General features: G+C 36.2%; 1 protein-coding gene across 2 annotated transcripts in view; it reads left to right on the forward strand.

Moving 5' to 3' along the window:
- Positions 1–21,123, forward strand: part of ITPR2 (inositol 1,4,5-trisphosphate receptor type 2) — a 494,143-nt gene that overhangs the window by 387,868 nt on the left and 85,152 nt on the right. For both annotated transcript variants that reach the window (XM_082738458.1, XM_082738459.1), the window contains 3 exons: positions 6,020–6,212; positions 8,837–8,962; positions 20,263–20,438. In XM_082738458.1, the coding sequence (XP_082594584.1) occupies positions 6,020–6,212; positions 8,837–8,962; positions 20,263–20,438 (495 nt within the window). The remainder of the gene's footprint in view (positions 1–6,019; positions 6,213–8,836; positions 8,963–20,262; positions 20,439–21,123) is intronic.

Genomic DNA, 21,123 nt, shown 5'->3' on the forward strand with positions numbered 1-21,123 from the left:
ATTTATTGAAGAGGCTGTCTTTTTTCCATTGGACATTCTTTCTTGCTTTGTCGAAGATTAGTTGACCATAGAGTTGAGGGTCTATTTCTGGGCTCTCTATTCTGTTCCATTGATCTATGTGTCTGTTTTTGTGCCAGTACCATGCTGTCTTGATGATGACAGCTTTGTAATAGAGCTTGAAGTCCGGAATTGTGATGCCACCAACGTTGGCTTTCTTTTTCAATATCCCTTTGGCTATTCGAGGTCTTTTCTGGTTCCATATAAATTTTAGCATTAATTGTTCCATTTCTTTGAAAAAGATGGATGGTACTTTGATAGGAATTGCATTAAATGTGTAGATTGCTTTAGGTAGCATAGACATTTTCACAATATTTATTCTTCCAATCCAGGAGCATGGAACATTTTTCCATTTCTTTGTGTCTTCCTCAATTTCTCTCATGAGTACTTTATAGTTTTCTGAGTATAGATTCTGTGTCTCTTTGGTTAGGTTTATTCCTAGGTATCTTATGGTTTTGGATGCAATTGTAAATGGGATTGACTCCTTAATATCTCTTTCTTCTGTCTTGCTGTTGGTGTAGAGAAATGCAACTGATTTCTGTGCATTGATTTTATATCCTGACACTTTACTGAATTCCTGTATAAGTTCTAGCAGTTTTGGAGTGGAGTCTTTTGGGTTTTCCACATATAGTATCATATCATCTGCGAAGAGTGATAATTTGACTTCTTCTTTGCCGATTTGGATGCCTTTAATTTCCTTTTGTTGTCTGATTGCTGAGGCTAGGACCTCTAGTACTATGTTGAATAGCAGTGGTGATAATGGACATCCCTGCCCTGTTCCTGACCTTAGCGGAAAAGCTTTGAGTTTTTCTCCATTGAGAATGATATTTGCGGTGGGTTTTTCATAGATTCATCTTTACTTTAAATTGGTCCTGTGACAGAGATCTCACGACTTCAGAAGAGAACAGGTCCAATTTTGAATAACTTGAATAATTAGAAAGTTACTTTTTATAAAGAACTCACACTAGCCACTTTAATGTCTCCCCACTCTTCAGAACATTTGCTCCTCTGTTAGCATGATGGCTTGGCTGTCACATTTGAAGAACCATGATGATTACTGAACTAAAGGCTCTTAGAGATTGGGATGTTTTGTGTTTTCACGTTGTGTTTTCATTTTGAATTCCCCAGAGTTCCTCAAGGAGTAAATAAGCTTTTGTTGAATACATGTATTGAAACAATTATCCATTTGGCTTTTTACAGTTAATACACTCCCACTGTCTGCCGTAATTCCTCCCATTTGTCAGTGCCCCTTGTAGAATGTGATGACCAGAATCAAACGTAACATTTCATAAGGGGACCGAATTGTTGGATCTATAATAATGAAAATTCTATTTCTTTTTTTCAGATTTATTTATTTGAGAGAGAGCATGTGCACACAACCATGCATGAATAGGGGGTGAGGCAGAGGGAGAGACTCTCAAGCAGACTACCCACTGAGTGTGGAACCCAGTGTGGGGATTGATCCTACAACATCTATGACATTATGATCCAAGCTGAAATCATGAGTCGGGTGCTTAACCAGCTAAGCCACCCAGGCACCCTTCTGTTTCTTTTTTTAAATTTATCTTTATTTTTATTCTTTTTTTTTTTTTTTTAAAGCAAAAGCAATGCATCCTTTTTTCCCACACCCCATCCACTGACTCTGGCAACCACCAATCTATTCTCTATATCTATGAGCTCGTGTGTCTATATGTGTGTATCTATATGTGTGTGTGTCTTTGTATATATATATATATGTATAGGTATATATTCAGATTCCACATATAAGAGAGATCAGGTGGTATTTGTCTTTCTCTATCTGACTTATTTCACTTAACATAATGCCCTTGAGGTCCATTCCTGTATTGTCACAAATGGCAAGATATCATTCTTCTTTATGGCCGAATAATATTCCACTGCAAATGTGTACCACAATTTCTTACCCATTCATCCATTGACAGGCATTTAGGTTGTTTCCATATCGTGGCTATTGTAAATAATACTGCAGTGAACACAAAGGTGCTGATATCTTTTCAAATTAGAGTTTTTGGGTTTTGGGGACAAATATGCAAAAGTAGAATTGCTGGATAATTTAGTAGTTCTTGTTTTAATTTTTAAGGAATATCTGTATTGTTCTCCACAATAACCACCCCAATTTACATTCTCACCAATGGTGCACAAGAGTTCCCTTTTCTCTATATCCTCATTAATATTTAATATTTCTAGTCTCTTTAATAATAGTCATTCTAACATGTGTGAGAGGATATCTCAGTGTGGTTTTGATTTGACTTTTCTTAATGATTAATGATGTAGGGCATCTTTTGGTGTATTTGTTGGACATTTTTGTGTCTTTTTTGGAAAACTGCCTATTCATATCTTCCACCCATTTTTTAATCAGCTTAGGGTTTTTTGCTATTAAATTCTTTTTTTTTCAAGTTTTTATTTGAATACTAATTAATGAACATATATGGTGAAATTGGTTTCAGGTGTAGAATTTAGTGATTCACCACTTTGATTTAACACCCAGTGTTCATCACAACAAGTGCCATCCTTAATGCCCATCACCCATTTAACCCATTCCTTATGCACCTCTTTCCATCAACCCTTAATTTGTTCTCTATAGTTAAGACTCTTTTATGGTTTGGTTCTTCTCTTTCTTTTTCTTCTCCTATGTTCATCTGTTTTGTTTCTGAAGTTTCACATATGAGTGAAATCATGCAATATTTGTCTTTCTCTGACTAACTTATTTTGCTTAGAATAATACTCTCTTGCTCCATCCATGTCCTTGCAAATGGCAAGATCTCATTCTTTTTGATGGCTGAATAATATTCTATTATATATATTTACCACATCTTCTTTATCCATTCATCAGTTGATAGACATTTGGGATCTTTCCATAGTTTGACTATTGTTGATAGTGCTGCTATAAACATTGAGGGGCTTGTGCCCCCTTCGAATTTGTATTTTTGCATCCTTTGTATAAATACCTAGTAGTACAATTCCTAGAATGTAGAGTAGTTCTGTTTTTAACCTTTTGGGTTATGTGAATTCTTTATATAGTTTGAATATTAGTCCCTTATTAGATATTTGATTTGCATATATTTTTCCCATTCAGTAGCTTGCCTTTTCATTTTGTTGATGGTTTCCTTTGTTGTGCAAGAGCTTTTTAGTTTTATATAGTCCCATTTTTTTTTTTTAATTATGGCTTTTGTTGTCTTTGTTTTTGGTGTCAGATCTAAATAATCATCTTCAGGACCAATGTCAAGGATCTTACTGCCTGTTCTCTTCTAGGAGTTTTTATGGTTTCAAGTATTGTGTTTAAGTCTTGATCATTTTGATTGATTTCTTTTACCTTTTTTGTAAGGTAGTGGTCCAGTTTCACTCTTTGGCCTGTAGCTGTCCAGTTTTTCCAAAACTGTTTATTGAAGAGGGTGTCCTTTCCCCATTGTTTATTCTTGGTTCCTTTGTGGTCAATTAATTGGCCATATATGCATAGGTTTATTTCTGGGCTCTCTATTCTGTTCCATTGATGTGTGTTTCTGTTTTTATGCTAATACCACACTGTTTAATTACTATAGCTTTGTAATATAGGTTGAAATCAGGGAGTGTGATACCACTAACTTTGTTTTTCTTTCTCAAAATTGTTTTGTCTATTTAGGGTCTTTAATGGTTCCATATAAACTTATAAATTTTAAACCTGGTTGTTCTTTTTTTTTTCAAGGCTCTTTGCCCTCTTTGAAAAATGCCTTGGAATTTTTATAAACATTGCATTGAATCTGCATATTGCTTTTAGTAGTATGAATACTTTAAAAACATTAGTTCTTCCAATCCATGAGCATGAAATATTTTTCCATTTATTTGTGGCTTCTTCAATTTCTTTCATTAATGTCTTATAGTTTTTAATATATAGATCTTTTTTCTGCCTTGGTTAAATTTATTCTTAGGCATTGTATTCTTTTTGATGCAATTCTAAATGGGATTGTTTTCTTTATTTCTCCTTCTGATAGTTCATCATTAGTATATAGAATTACAACAGATTTTTATGCATAGATTTTTGTAGACTGTCACTTTACTGGACTTGTTTATTATTTCTAATAGTTTTTTGATGGGATATTAAGAAAACTTAATACCATGTCCTTTAGATATAGTGACCATTTTACTTCTTTTTTCCAATTTGGATGACTTCTATTTCTTTTTCTTGCCTAATCGCTCTTGCTAGGACTTAAATACTATGTTGAATAAAAGTGGTAAGTGATAACATCATTGTCTTGTTACTGATCTTAGAGGAGAACTTTCAGCTTTGAACTGCTGAGTATGATGTTAGCTGTAACCTTGTCATGTATAGCTTTTACATTGAGATAAACTCCCTCTATACCCCCTTTGTTGGGAATTTTTAATCATAAATGGATGTTGAACTTTCTCAAATGCTTTTTCTGCATCTTTTGAGATGATTATGAAATTTTTATCTTTCATTTTGTTACTGTGTTGTATCACATTGACTGATTTGGGGATGTTGAAACATATTTGCATCCCTGGAATCTATCCCACTTGATTGTGGCATAGAAACATTATTTCTTAAATGCATCCTGAGATTTTTTTGTATGTTTGTTTGTTTGACACTGTTGGATCAAGCAAAACTTTCTTCCTGCTACAATACCAAATAGATCCAATTTTTCTTTTGTATGATTGATTTCTTTAATCTATGTTCAAGAATTTTATTTATCACAACTAAATTTTATTTTGTGTGTTTTATGATAATATCCTAGTATGTAGTTTGCATATTTAACATATCATTTAGGATAGCTTCAATTACAGATAACAGAATAGAATACCAGATTGTCAGTTGTTTGAACAATAAAAATATTTTATTATCCCACATAAAAGAAAGTCTAAAGGTACCAGTAGTTCTACAGTTGAGTCAATGACTCAATGATGTCTTTAAATATGCAGGTATTTCCCATCTTTCTCTAGATGTTCCTCATTATACTGGTGATATCTTACCTCGTGGTTGCAAAATGGCTGTGAGAATTTTAGGCATTGTGCCCTTATACTACCTTTTGTTCTACATGGAAAGAAAGAAGACACAGGCCAGAAGAAGAGTTTTTGTGTTGTGTATATAGTTTTTTGTTGTTATTATTTTATTTGCCTAATGTGGCTCTCTGCCTTTTCTTGATTCCCTTTCCGCATATCACCAGACTGTTTTTACTTGAGCCACTGTATCAGCCCAAGGTGGTGGGAAATAAGATGACCCTTCTGGTTTACACCAATCCTGATTCTTTCTTGAGGGTTGAGCAGAATATATGAATAAGAATCTTGAGATTTAGTCTATACCAGACCCTTGTTACATAGTAAATTTCTGTGAAAATATTCATCCTGGTTTTTTTTGTTTTAGTCTAACATTACACTGTCAAGGATACCAAATAAGACAAGTTCAAAATAATGAATATTTACATCTGGTGATATACTTGAATGGTTATGAAACCTACAAAAATATGTTTTACCATGAGTAGGAAAACATTTTAATGATAAAAAGCACCTTTCTCTGCAGAAGTCAGGGCACATCATGTTGAGTATGTCCTTTGGTCGCCAACAGCAACAGCTCTTTTAGGAAGACCAAGCTAAGAATCAGAGACAGATATACCAGGAGCTGTGTTTAAGGTTATGAAGCCAATCACTTAGTTCTTAGTTTTCTGATGTAATTCATGAAAATAAAAAGTGGGCCAAAGTTTAACATTAGTCTAGAAAGAATAAGGATTTGGGGTTTTGTTATTTATAAGATATTCATGATAGATTCATCAATTAATTTTTCTTAAAGACAACAATAAAAAGCAGTACATTAAAGGATTACTTCAGGTATTTCAAGCTGGTATATTTTTCCAAACCTGAATTCAAAAGAAACATTCATAAGCTCATGCTATAAACAAAAAATAGTACAAGACTGAAATTTCCAAAGGCTAAAAGAAATGCAAATTAATATTTTCAGATTGTTCGGCATGATAGGACGATGGAGCAAATAGTTTTTCCTGTCCCCAATATATGTGAATACCTTACACGAGAATCCAAGTGCCGTGTGTTCAATACAACTGAAAGGGATGAACAAGGAAGTAAAGTGAATGACTTTTTCCAGCAAACAGAAGATCTCTACAATGAAATGAAGTGGCAGAAGAAAATCAGGAGTAAGTACAATAAGCCCAAATGGTTAGTTTTGAGCATTATGATAGATAAATTGGTTCTTTGGAACACATAACAGCATTCATTCAAATCGGTTTTTAATTTCTTACCATCTGATGTTACTGAAGTCACTTATAGGCTTAAGCACATAAGCTCAGTCTACACCTGGGCGAGAGCTGAGACACCTGCGGCTTAATAAAAACAGAAGACTAATTAGATCATCTTTTAGTGCTTATCCTATAGTTTTATAAATACTATGAAATGCAAGGTTGCAGCTGTCTATTTCAGCTGCTGACAGCTGAGCTTTGCAGTCCTTGAATAGGTTCGGACTGGCCTTCACAATCAGTGAACAGGATAGAGAGACATCAACACCAGCTCTCTCATCCTCTGTTGTCTTATGATCTTACGATGGAGTAGATCGTTTAATGTTTTCTTGAAAGTCATCCTTTCTTTCAACATATCTTTACCTTGCCAAATCAGACTAAAAATTCTGTGACACTTATATTCCAATAAGGCAATGTTATCATTTTACAGTTAAAAATCAGTGTGATATAGTTCCCATTACTTATATCTCAAGGGTCAAGTCTTTGGAAATACTGAGTTTTCAAACTTAAAAATTTTGAAGTTTACACTAAGTTTTGGTTTATTTTCCCAGATACAAAGAGTTTTAACAAAATATAGTAGGGAGACACTCTTGATTAGGTCTTTTTTATCCTTAGGGGAAGTTTTTTAGGCAAGCAGGCCTATGTTCTCAATACCTCTATTCAACAGTGCTTCTAGTTTCCTAGGAGCTTTAATGATCATGGTTTATGAATTTGAATGGAGCTTGAGATGTGCTGTCTTTGGATATAAGATTATGGCATGTATTGTTAGACTTTCTTATCAGAATATTTGAAAAAATAAAGAAATTACTCTCCCTTGCCATTTGGTCATGAAGAACCTTTTGGAGTTGAGAGAAAATTCCGAGTGTCCAGAATACTTATATAAAGGCTCAATAGTTTTATTTGGGACATTTGAAAAGCACAGATTTTATCCTTGAAAAAAGGAAATTGAATAAGAAACGTGTTTGTGTGGTTTGTTCTTTTTTGGATAAATATCTTATCATTTACTAGAAAACAAATCTTAAAATAATTTCCAGTGTACATCTTACATTGAGAATTTGGAAGCAACTTACAAGGAGGTTACAGATAGAAACTAAATCATTAGAAACTAAATCATTAAATATATGCATCAACATCTTCTAGTTTTGTCTTAATATTCTTTTTAAATTTATTTTTCCTGCCTTATTTTCTGCCTTTTTTTTTTTTTTAAAGATTTTATTTATTTGACAGAGAGCTAGAGAGAGAACACAAGTAGACAGAGCAGCAGGCAGAGGGAGCGGTGTGCTCCCTGCTGAGCAGGGGGCCTGATGCGGTGCTTGATCCCACAACCCCAGAATCATGCATGACCCAAGCTGAAGGCAGCCACTTAACTGCCTTAACGAACCAGACACCTCAATATTCTGCGTTTTAAAAAGAAGACTCCTGAGTCAAAAATGATGGAGATGCAGATGTTTACAATGTAACATACATTAGTCAACTAAATGCCATGGCAGATCACAGGCTATTCCAGTATTGGAATAGAGAGGGGAAAAACGTACTGAAAAGAAGTACAGTTTAGAATTAAGCAGAAGATCCCAGATTGGAATTCACAGAACCTAATTTTAAAAGTTTATACTTTCTACTTGAAAGTTGTAGTGCCTTTCTACCTCAAGCAACTCCAATATTTTAGATTTGATGTTTAAATATTAAGAGTTAAGAATGGATGAAACCTGAAAAGTCATGTAGCCAAATTTGTATCCACTGCCTATCTGTTCAGTTAGAAGAGGTAGAAACAGCAGATATTGGGTTAGGGTCAACTTTGTTCATTTGATGAGTTTATTAATTCACTTCTGAAGATAGATATGGAGTCTCTTTTCTGAAAATATTTGGTAAAGACTCTCCTACATATTAGTACTTCCTGTTGTGTCTTACACATTTTTTTCTGCTGTTCTAAACCCAAGTGCTTAGGAAGCATTATGATTTAAAACTTACATACCATAAATCACTAGTTCCCAGTAAGCAGATCTAGGCCATGCTGTTAAGTTTCAGAATTTTAGGTAACTATGACCGGGTCGTAGGTATTTTCACCAGACATGTATCTGGCTTGGGTTTTTTATTTGACTGTAAAGCATGGGGGTGGGACTAATTTATCAATATTACTCAGTTATAAAGTGATACATACTATTCCATGAAGAGGGGACTCAGGAAGCCACGGACGTCTTTCTCCTAATCTGCTCCAGGGTTGTATTAGAGAGAGTTATTACAGAATCACTTTTTCTGACCATGTTTAGCAATTACAAAATTACTCACCCTTTTACCACGGCTTAGGTATAGGTTGGAGGAGCAATAGAAAAGTAATCAAATTGACAATTCCCTTGTGGTGTTGATTATAAACTTCCTTATATAAGTCATTTGGAATGTTTGTTTAAATATCACTTTCATACTACCTTGCCAAAACACATTTGGTAATATGTCATTTCAGTAGGATTCATGTGTTGAAACCAAAATTAATTATTCTATTTTGTCCCACCATACTCTTTGCTTACTAGATAACCCTGCACTGTTCTGGTTCTCGAGGCACATATCCCTCTGGGGGAGCATTTCCTTCAACTTGGCTGTGTTCATCAATTTAGCTGTTGCTCTCTTCTATCCATTTGGGGATGACGGAGATGAAGGCAAGTGCTTGTTTTTCTTTAAAGGCTAAATAGGTTAAAGTTCTAAAAACAATACTCTTGATGATACTTTCCTCAGCTATTTATAGAGCTTCAAAATAATAATAATGGAATTCTTGTTAATTTTTTCTGTATTCGCTGAAGGTAGAGAAAGATGCTAAGAAGATCAGGCAGAAAACTATTGTCAGTAGAAATGTTAGTATTCAAAAAGCTCATATGCAGAAGAGCTATTAGAACTATGCTATACTGGCAAGCAAGGCAATGAAAAAGAATTCTTTCTACCTAATTAATATGAGTGAAAGCATTTTAAATATGGTACCTTGATTATATGGGGGAAATGAGTGCGAAAATATTTATTGTGATTACCTGAAGTAGTGGAGTTTATGTTTCACCCTCTTCCTTACTTTCTGTCTTGTTTAAAGTTTCTAGAATGAGTGCATGTGGACGCTGAGAAACATTTTTTTAATGTAGAGCATAGGAAAATAGGATCATAGGGAATATTTCAGATCTCAGATTAGAAGGGTAACTCTTGTTTCCAATCTAGGATGTCTCTACATAGATAATTGACTGAAATTAATATTATTAAACTAATAATAAATGAAGTTTTACAAAAGCAAAGACAAGAGAAATTATCCCGTCTTAGGTGAAACAAGAGATAAAAGTGAAATATACTAACGGTGGAACCATGGGAATTGAGTTTTGTTTAAATCTGGCAAAGTACATGGGAAAATACATTACAGCCTTGGGATACAATTGGGAAAGTAGCTTCGAAATGTGTGTGGAAAGAAGGGCTTGAAGGAAAAGATGAGAGACATCAGCAAACACGAACCACAAATTGCTTTCATATCTCACCTGTAGGACTGTTGTAAGAATTTAATGAGATGCTATACAGGTAAGGCATTTAGAATAGTGTCTGGTAAGCATTCTGTGAAGCTTAGTTACTGTTGATGTCATTGTCATTACAAGGTTAATGTTAATACTACAGAGGGAAGCCCAGTGAAAGTGATGGTAAAGTGATGGTATGACGAGAACAACACGTGTTTAAGCCTATTTCAGATGGACTGGAGGTGAGCATGAAGGGAAGTGAGAGTTCAGGAGAAATCTGCTATTTCAAGGCTCCATTACAGATGCTAAATATCAAAGTCCTAACTTTTAGCTGTAATTTGGGTGGAAATATCTATCTATCTAACTATCTATCTATCTATAATTGGATCTTTCCGAAGGCATGCCAGTGCTGAAAGAAGACTATTCGGCAGTGGAGCAGCTGTGTAATGAGGGAAATGGCAAATGAAAACAGAACAAGTATTTGGCCATCCATTGTGGGAAGTTGCAAATACAGCAGGAAGTGGAAACAACTTTCTTTTCACTGTGTTTAGTCTTATTTAGTGATGATAGCACTCTTGGCATAGAGGAATGTAACTCTTGTAAGGAGAGAAGTCCAAACATGAAATGATAAATTGGTATCATCTGCACACAGAATGTGGAGAGTAATTGTGCAGTCCCAGTTAATAGAAGCATAAAGTCCAAGATATGGAAGCAATTTTCAAGATCATCTAATATCAAATCCTCATTTGACAGATAAAAAGATGGAATCCCAGAGACACTGAAAAAAAAAAATGGTAGATCTTAGAGTAGAAGGTTAACTCTTTTGTTTCCTAACAAGATCTTTTCTACATAGATAATTGAGTTGAAAGCATAGAGATAACAAGAAGAGAACAAATCTTCATACAGAACATTTTTTTTAAGAGTTCCATCCATGATAACCCTTACCTGACCACAAGAGCCAATGTACGTAGCCTCTGCTGCCACCTATTGTACGTGAACTATAATGGTAATGGGCAATGCCACCCCTCTAAATATCTACTTTTTACTCATTCAGGAGAGGGTAAAACACCGGATACATTTTTTATACTTGCCTAGTAACAGTTACAATAGTAATATTGATAATAATAATAGCGGCTGATGTTGTTTACCACTAGATTGGGTCAGACAGAATGCTAAGCACTTCCCATGCATAATTTCACTTACTTTTCCTAACAATTCTGTAAAGTAAGCACTTCATCTTTATGGATGAAGATCTGAGGCTTTAGAAGATTTGCCCAATAATTCAGGAGTGGAGTCCATAAATATGTATTTTTTTAACAAGCTTCTGAGGTATTGCTGATGCAGCGGGTCGTTGAGCAAGCACTTGAAACCACACATGTCGTAGAATTGCAGTAAGGCTCCGAGAGAAGAGAGCAAGAAGACTAACCAAACAAGACTGGAAAACAAGTCTTATCATCAGGTGACGATGCAGACTTCACTCTTCAAAAAGGACTGGATAAAAGTTAACAGTAGTAACCAAGGTGGAGGCTCAACCTTTGGCATCTGCGTTGGTTGGAGAGCACTGACGCGGAGAGAGATGAGAAAGCATGAGCAGCCATTTTGGCAATATGGACTACCAAAGTCACATTTGGGTAATCTAATTGCAGTTCCGGGTGAGTTATTTAATGATAGCTCTAGGAATACAGTTAAAATTTTGGTCAAGATTAGCTCAGTCTCTAACCTTCAGCTGATACTATGAATAGCTGGAAGACTGAGAAAACAAAGTTAAAACTGAGAAGCATACATGGACATCAGAACCGTCTGGAGAAGGGAAATCCTGTGCTGGATATGCAAGTTCTCGAATGCCAGATTTTGTCAAACAGAGTCTGGATGACTACTTGCCAGGAGCACTTCGAGCTGATTTAAAGGTGGATTACTTGAGGTGGAATAGTTGAGCATTAACATTCCTTCCAAAAAGTACTAAAAAATGATGGAGACGTGTCAAAGAAAACAAGATTCAACTTGAAAGGCCTTCCAGTGTCCACATCTGCAGACATTTTGAGAGAAAAAAAAGTGTTGACAATAATACAAAATAACCCGTAGATCAAAATGAGAATGCAGGAGTCCATATGGATTGTGAGAAGAGAAACCTCCTCCTTCAATAGTATTTTAATTAATAAATGTAGAAGGAGTGATAGAAATAGAATAGCACCATTTGGCCAGCAGCACTGTAGTAAGAATCATTAGTGGATGCTAAAATTAATAGGTGACTATTAGAGGACAAAGAATAACGAGAAACAGGATATTGACATAGTTTCAAAGTATTTCAACCAACGTACTTACTAATTACAGGAGGAAAAACAGTAATGTGGAGAAATCACTCAACGTGATCAATGTTAATGTCACCAGTAATGAGACACAGCAACACTGAGCATCTCTTAATATGATGCACTGACAAGGGCACGGTAGTTTGTGCCAAAAATACATAAATCGAAGAACCTTTAGACAAACACAAAATGAAAGACATTCTTCAAAGTAATTGGTCAATAATTGTGAAGCGTATGAAGATAAAGATAGAGGAATGGTTCAAACTGAAAGAGACTAAAGAGACATGACAACTAATGACACTATGTGACTTTAGTCCAAGATAAGAATTTAAAAAAAATTTTTTTTTAAATTTTTCTTTATTTATTTGACAGAGAGAGAGATCACAAGTAGGCAGAGATAGAGAGGAGGAAGCAGGCTCCCTGCTGAGCAGAGAGACTGATGCTGGGCTTGATCCAAGGACCCTGTGATCATGACCTGAGCTGAAGGCAGAGGTTTTAACCCAGGCGCCCCCAAGATAAGGATATTAATTGGGCAAATGATTAACTTTGTATAAGGCCTATAGATTAGATAAAAGGGATATATTATAATAAAACACATAGGAACAAACTTAACCAAGGTGGTGAAAGACATGCATTCTGAAAGGTATAAAACACTGATTAAAGAAATTGAAGATGGGGCGCCTGGGTGGCTCAGTGGTTAAGCCGCTGCCTTCGGCTCAGGTCATGATCCCAGGGTCCTAGGATCGAGCCCCGCATCGGGCTCTCTGCTCAGCAGGGAGCCTGCTTCCTCCTCTCTCTCTCTGCCTGCCTCTCTGCCTACTTACGATCTCTGTCTGTCAAATAAATAAATAAAATCTTAAAAAAAAAAAAAAAGAAATTGAAGATAACACAAACAAATGGAAAAAAATTCCATGCTCATGGACTGAAAAAACCAACATTGTTTAAAATAACCATACTGGGGCACCTGGGTGGCTCAGTGGGTTGAGCCTCTGCCTTCGGCTCAGGTCATAATCTCAGGGTCCTGGGATCGAGCCCTGCTTCGGGCTTTCTGCTTAGTAGGGAGCCTGCTTCCTCTTCTCTCTCTCTGCCTACTTGTGCTCTCTGTCTGTCAAATGAATAAATAAAATCTTAAAAAAATAAAATAACCATACTACCCAAAGCAATTTACAAATTTAAAGCAATCCTTATCAAAATACCAACACTGTGTTTCACAGAACTAGAACAAATAATCCTAAAATGTGTATGGGACCACAAAGACCCTGAAGAGACAAAACAGTTTTGAGAAAAAAAACCCAAAGCTGAAGGTGTCCCCAGATTTCAAGTTGTACTACAAAGCTGTAAAATCAAAACAGTATGGTAGTGGCACACACAGAAAGGACACATAGATCAATGGAACAGAATAGAGAGCCGAGAAATAAACCCACACTTACATGGTCACTTAAGCTATGACAAAGGAGGCAAGAATATGCAGTAGAAAAAAGACAATCTCTTTGACAAATGGTACTGGGGAAACTGGACAGCCACATGCAAAAGAATGAAACTGGACCACTTTCTTACACCATATGCAAAAATAAATTCAAAATGGATTAAAGATCTAAATGTGAGATGTGAAACCATAACACTCCTAGAAGAAAACATGGGCAGTAATTCCTTTGACATGGGCCATAGAAACATTTTTCCAGATATGTCTCCTCAGGCAAGGAAAACAAAAGCAAAATTAAGCTATTGAGGCTACTCCAAAATAAAAAGCTTTTTCATAGCAAAAGGAAACCATCAACAAAATAAAAAGGCAACATACTGAATGGGAGAAGATATTTGCAAATGATACATCCAATAAGGGATCAGTATCCAAAATATCCAAAATATAGAAAGATCTCAAAATATATTGATTTATATATCAAAATATATAAATAACACCAAATAATGCAGTTAAAAAATGGACAGAAGATGTGCATATACATTTTTCCAAAGAAGACATCCAGGTGGCCAACAGACATTTGAAAAGATGTTCAGCATCACTCATCATCAGGGAAATGCAAATTAAAACTGCAATGAGAGATCACCTCACACCTGTCAGAATGGCTAAATCAAAACAAGAAATAGCAAATAAATAAAATCTTAAAAAAAAAAAAACAAGAAATAGCAAATGTTGGCGAGGATGTGGAGAAAAAGGAAGCCTTGTGCACTGTTGGTGGGAATGCAAATTGGTGCAGCTGCTGTGAGAAATAGTATGGACGTTCCTCAAAAAATTAATTACAAGAAGATATAGTAATTCAACTACTGAGTGTTTATCCTGAGAAAATGAATGCACGAATTTGAAGAGATACATGCATCCCTGTGTTTATTGCAGCATTTTTTATAATAGCCAAGATATGGAAGCAACCTAATTGACCATCCACAGATGAATGGATAAGTGAAATAAGTCAGAGAAAGACAAATATAGTAGGGTTTCACTCATATGGGGAACTTAAGAAACAAAATAAGTGAACACACAAAGAAAAAAGAGACAAACAAAAAGAATCTTTTTTTTTTTAAAGATTTATTATTTATTTTAGAGAGAGAGCGCAAGTGGAGAATGGCAGGGGGCAAAAGGAAAGAGAGAGAGAGAGAATCTCAAGCAGCCTAGGCGCTGAGCAGGGAGCTCAAGGAAGGGCTTGATATCCCCACTCTGAAATCATGAGCCAAAATCAGGAGTTGGACATTTAGTCAACTGAGACCCCCAGGTGCTCCCCACTAGAAACAGACTCTTAAATTAACAAACTTGGTTGCTGGAGGGGAGGTGGGGGTGGTGGTGAGTGAAATAGATCAAGGTGATTAAGGTAAGTACACTTGATGACACGGAGCATGTACAATATTGTTGAATTATTATATTGTTCACCTGAAACTAATACAACACAGCATTTAATTTTACTTCAATTTTTTAAAAGAGAAGATAAAAAGAGTGTATCATATTACTTTCTTGATATAGATTACTGTAATGTGGTTATGTAAGGTGAAATCCAGGTGAGGGGTATATAGTAATTTTGCATTTTGTCTGCCACTCTTATGTAAATCTGAAAGTGTTTTGAAATGAAAGGTTAAAAAAGAAAAAATAAGGAAGTATGAGGATTCTATCCAACCTTAAAATCCGTGGATTCTGGGAATAGATGTTAATCATGAAATCACCTGGGAAATCCGGGGCCAAAAAACAAAAAAGACCTTTGGTCCAAATGAGCCACTTTCCCCTACCCCAGACCTGCTCAAGGCTGGTTGAGAGTCACTGTGTCCTCTGTGAGGACTGGGGGTTGGCAGAGGCAGTGGGCTGTGTAAGCTTTCTCCAAGTATGTTTTCCAGCCTGATCACAGATAAGCTGGGAATGACTTAGATCTGGTTCACTGTTGGGTTGTAATATTAACTGAGAGAGTATTATCTCCCTTCCACCGGAGTGGTGCTGTTGAATAATCAAAAGGAGATACTTAGGGGGAAGGTGATTCTCAGGGGATCAGCTTATAGTGCACTACCTCCCCGACTCCTGCTTAGATAATCCCCTTTCATGGCCGGGCTTTGAAGAGCTCAGTTTCATTCATTCATTCATTCATTCATTCATTGGTGGAGGGGAACACTAAGCAGTTGTTTTTATTCATTCAGCTATACAGCAAGTTTTTTATTCATAACACCTTAGAGTAATGCTAATAAATGTGGTTGAGAATCAGAATAGGATTCAGGAACAAGGGAGAACAAGAACAACAAACATCTTCAAACATTGAAACAAAGAAATACTTTTTTTTCCTTTAATTAAATGCAGCTTTCCCATAGACATCCCTAGCCTGGTTTGCAGTCTGAGGTGATGGGAAACGAGGCTTTGCAGGGTGAGCTATGGTGCTAACCAGGAGACTGAAACCCTGATCGGAGTCAATCTTAGGCATGTTCCGGGACCAGAGGCAGATTCTCAAACATTTCCCAGTGTTCCCTCTTTTTCATCAATCGAATTTCCCCTTCCCTGCCCAATTCAGTGCAGTGAGAATCCCCTTACTGCCTTTTCTAGTTACACTGTCGCGTAGAGGGAAACTGACAGCGACGTCTGGCTTCTGCTTAGGCTGGAAAGACAACTGGACTAGCTTCGATCCACCTTCTCCAAAGAGCCTGAATGGTAGGGAGGCGCCGAGGAAAGCCCCTTTGGGCAACTGAAAGGCCTAGTGCACCCAGAAGGGCACTGCTGACCTTTGGGAAATGGAGGACATCTCAGCCCGAGGCTATGGACACTTGAGGGCAGTTCCAGGTCACCTCTCCTTTATCCCACACAATTCAACATGGTAACTGGGCTTTAGAGAACTCATAGTTAGAGATAGTAATGAAAAGAAGTTTACAAATACCACTTTTTAGGCCATTCTAAATATTTCTGGCTTCATCTCTCCTCATTTCCTCTTTACATTTTTGGAGGGGAAGCCATTTTTTCCCTTGGCCTTTCCCAATCATATCGATTGATTCTGAGAGGTCGCTTCCACTAGGAATCACAAGCCTCCGATGCCAGGTTTCCTAAGGGGGTGAGCTCAGTGTGGATTTATTCAGGAATGCAGGGCTTATTTGTGGCTATAGGTTTTGGTTTGTGTGATTGGTTTATTTATTTAACATATGCTTCTCTAAAAAGGAAACTTGTACCCAAAGTGGAGGAATGAGGTGTTGCTGGTGTGGGCTGAGGCAGCGGCTGTTGGTGCTAGAGAACATCCCAGATGTCCATTCAGAAGTTGAACGTTGGCCATGCCAACTGTCCCTTTCCAGTTTGGCAAAGGCAGACAGTGGAGAAACTGCTGCCATGTGAATTTCTTACTTCCAGATAGCATATGACTTTTTTTTTTAATTACATTCAAATTTAGAGGGAAGTTCTTTTCTTTTCTTTTTTTTTTCCCCTCAAATGCTTTGTGTTAAAGAAAGTTAAGTTCCTCAAGGTGATTTTAATTCATTTGACTGAATAACAACCATTGATGAAGTGTGGCTATATGCCAGGCACTGTAGTAGGCCCTAGAGATGCAGAAGTTGATAAAGATGTCCTGTCTTAAGGAGCTCATGATCTAATTCAGGGATGAAGAAATGCATAAGGCTCAATAGTAAAGAGCACCCATGGATTTATGGATAGATATCCTCTTTAGCTGGATTGAGATGGGGGAAAGAGGGAAGACTTGTGAGTTTATGTGGGAGGCAGAGAAATGGAGAGGGACTGGAGGTAAGAAGCAGCATGTTCTGTACAGTGAGCTGTACAGAAGTCATGTGAGGCAGACAGGAGAGTTCCAATACGTGGCTTGAACTGAGGTCTCCAAATTGGCTGTTTAAATTTTCTTCCATAAAGGACAAACTTCATACTTTATAAGACTTGAAAATATACAGAGTGAATTCTAGAAGATTTTTCCATTATTAAAGTAACAATGCTTATTATAGAAAATTGATACAAATATAGAGTGTTAAGGAGAGTCTCCTCTCCTACCCTTAGTGGGTGAAAACCGGCTTTAACAATCCATACAGTCTTCTCTAGAGTTTGTCAGAGTTTTCAATTTAGTATTTTTTTTTGCATTAAGTCTTCAGCTAAAAACTAATGTGACCATTCTAACAGAACATGATTACAAATTATTGATAATTGGCAATATTGTCAATAGCCACTTTAAATAACTTTTAAGTTTATTGATTTCACAAATACATGTTTAGTATTAAACTGTGTACAAGGTGCAACATTAGATGATCTTTGAGTTCTGTCTACAAAGGGATCAAATGCCCAGTTTTAAATGCATGGTTATAATTTTTTGTTTAATCAGGAGGAAATCTTGGCAAGACAGATATTGCCGAGGAAAAATAGTCATTATGTGGTTAGTTATCAGGCATGAATAATAATGAAGAGTGTAACTCTCACTGTCAATGCTAGGACTTTTAAAATAAGGACGTCACGCCAAGACACTGCTTATGAGTTATACTGAAGAGTCCAATGACTCGCTAAAAGTCATTAAATGTGCATAGATGTTGGAAGTTTTAGTAAACTTAAGAGTAAAGCTCCACAACTTGGCAAATTTGTAACTGGAGACTTAGTTACTTACTCAAAATGAGCTCACAGATTATGTTTTTGCTTATTCATTTAATCAAGAAATAGTTACTTGTTGCTACATGCCTCGTACCAGGATAGCCCCAGAGATGATCTTCGCTCTTCCAAAGCTTCCATTCTGATGTCATCCAAAAAAGCATGAGAGAAAGTTAAGATCTCATTCTCTCCATGGCTCTTTGAGATTTGTGAAATCAGGGTAGTTGGTGGTCAGGCTGTTTCGGTAGACACAAAGTGCTTTTAAACCAAATTATAATAAACATGAGTTGGGCACCCATTTTGTTAGCATTGCCAGAGGATGGGAGTTAAGGTAACGTCCAGAGAGATGTACCCCTTTTCCTTCCCTACCTCCAAAGTCATCTTATCAGATCATAAATTTGGTGAAGGGGTGGGACGCCTAGGTGCCTCAGTTGGTTAAGCATCTTATTTCAGCTCAGGTCATGATCTTGGGGTCCTGGAATCGAGCCTCTGCATCAGCTCCCGACTGACTGGAAAGTCGGCTTGTCCCTCTCCCTCTGCCCCACCCCCACAGGCTCATGGGCAGAATCTCTCTTGCAAATGAATGAATGAATGAATGAATGAATGGATAGATAGATAGATAATTAATTAATTAATTAATTAATTTGGTGAAGGGGTTAGATCAGATCTCTCTTCCCAACCATCCTTCATCACTCTTTGCTTGGGACAACGTGATGAGGACAAACATTGCAAAAATAAACCTGTCTAAGCTAATGTTCTTTGCTACCTGACTTGTTTTGTTTTTTAATGTCTGACAGGCTTTTCCTACCTACTTTTGATCTGTTAGCACTCACTATGAACTGAAGGCTTACACAGAATTCAGTGAAGGAATTCAGATAATCTCAGGGCTTCACTGATAATACAGAGACTCTACACACCAAAGCACATGTGGTGTTTTGCATGCAGAAGTGAATTTTATAAATAATAAAAACTGGCCAAAAGAAATAGCTGGTGGAAAATCTCCATTTTGTTGTTTCCCCTGAGACTTCATTAGCCAATAGGCATGTGTTTGAGGTCCTATAGCTGATCTAATCAGCCCAGGAATGTGGCCCCTTACTTTACTTCTTCTGCAAATACAGCACCACATGACCTTCAACAGGGGATTCTTTGAATCTACATAGTCAGTGCAAACATCAGTAAATTATATATATATATATTTTAAAAGGGAGATATATTTTTAAACTGCTTTTGGACAACAAACTGAGAGTTTCAGAGGAGGAGAGTCTGGGGGGATGGGTGAGCCTGGTGATGAGTATTAACGAGGTGGGGGGCACAGATTGCATGGACCACTGGGTGTTATATGTAAACAATGAATCATGTAGCTCTGCATCAAAAGCTAACGATGTACTGTATGGTGAATAACATCACATAAAATTTTCAATTTTGGTCAATTTCTAAAGAAATTTTGATACAATTGGGTTTATTTTTTGAATATTTGGAGCTTTTGTTTTCTGATGACTTTTGTTTTGTTTTCTGATGATTTAAAAGCCCAACATTTTTTTAGAGCTTGAGTTGGCTTTCCAGTACACACACTCATACATATATACATATATCACATACATTTATACACATGTATATTTTAACAGGTAAAGCTTGTGTCTATTTTATTAAAGACGGGATATTTTACATTCTGAACTCTTTAGAAGAATCTGCAAGATAGAAACTTTATAACAATAGAACAAGACAAGGTATGAGTTCAGTGACAAAACCCTTAGTTTCACATGATTTAACTATGCATTTTACACTCATTAACCATAAGTTTTGAATTAAAGTTCCCAAGTGAGATACATCTAGCAGAAGTATTTAACATACAACTCTCATAGGAGAGAAAGATGAACAATTCTTAGAGTTAATGGAAGCCACTTTAGTGAGTATTTAAACATCCTGAAAATAATCACAAACTTTCTCGAAATGCAATAATGAGTAATGTGCTCAGAGACATTTCCTCTAAATATACAGTGTGTAGAGTGGGTTGTTATGAAATTCAGTGTCTTATGGCTGGACTTGCTATGTTATATAAAGTGGAGTGGCAAAGATTTTAACATTTTCTACTTTTGTTCTTAGTAAAAATAAACTTCTTCCACATTTTACAGGTACACTTTCTCCGTTGTTCTCCGTTCTTCTTTGGATAGCCGTTGCTGTCTGCACATCTATGCTGTTTTTCTTCTCCAAGCCTGTGGGTATTCGGCCATTTCTTGTGTCAATAATGCTCAGGTCGATATATACAATAGGTCTTGGGCCTACATTAATACTTCTTGGTGCAGCTAATGTAAGTATTTTATTTAGCTTTGTCCTTTTGTAAATTATTTGAAAAAGTGTACTAACTATAGAAATGTAGCTCTATATCTTAATTCACATCTACATAGTAAATTCTTATTTATTGTGAATTCAAATTAATGAGAGTTTGATTTGTATGTTTGTAATTTTGAGAGAGAAGGAAAAAATGACAAGTAAAAATTTTGATATATTTGAAAAGGTGACATTTGGGGCATGACCCAGTTCTGCAATCAACTTAATCCAATCCACTTTTAATGCCTTCTGTATCCTATACCCAAAGATACTGACAAAAATGACTCCAAGCCACTGTGAACACCCTCAAGTGTCTTCTAAATCACCCAAGAAAGATTAAATTATAGTCAGTAGAATTTTGAGTACCTTTTATAAAAGTGAGTACCTTTTATAAAATGACCAAAGAAAAAGGATTGCTACATGAGAAAATAGGAAATTTGGCTCTTTATGTGAACAAAACACCTAAACTTGTGAAAGGCGTACATGAGATTAATATTTTTTTCACTAAATTTTTAAAATATTAGAACAAGGGAGCATATTTCAAAACCTCAATTAGGTAAGTTAAGAATAAGTAAGCAGAGCACTATTCCAAATAACAATAATGTACCCAAGAGATACAATTTTAAAGGGACTAGACAGCATTCTACATGGCATATTCATAAAGG

This window comes from Mustela nivalis (genome assembly GCF_964662115.1).
Source record: "Mustela nivalis genome assembly, chromosome: 7".
NCBI lineage: Eukaryota > Metazoa > Chordata > Mammalia > Carnivora > Mustelidae > Mustela > Mustela nivalis.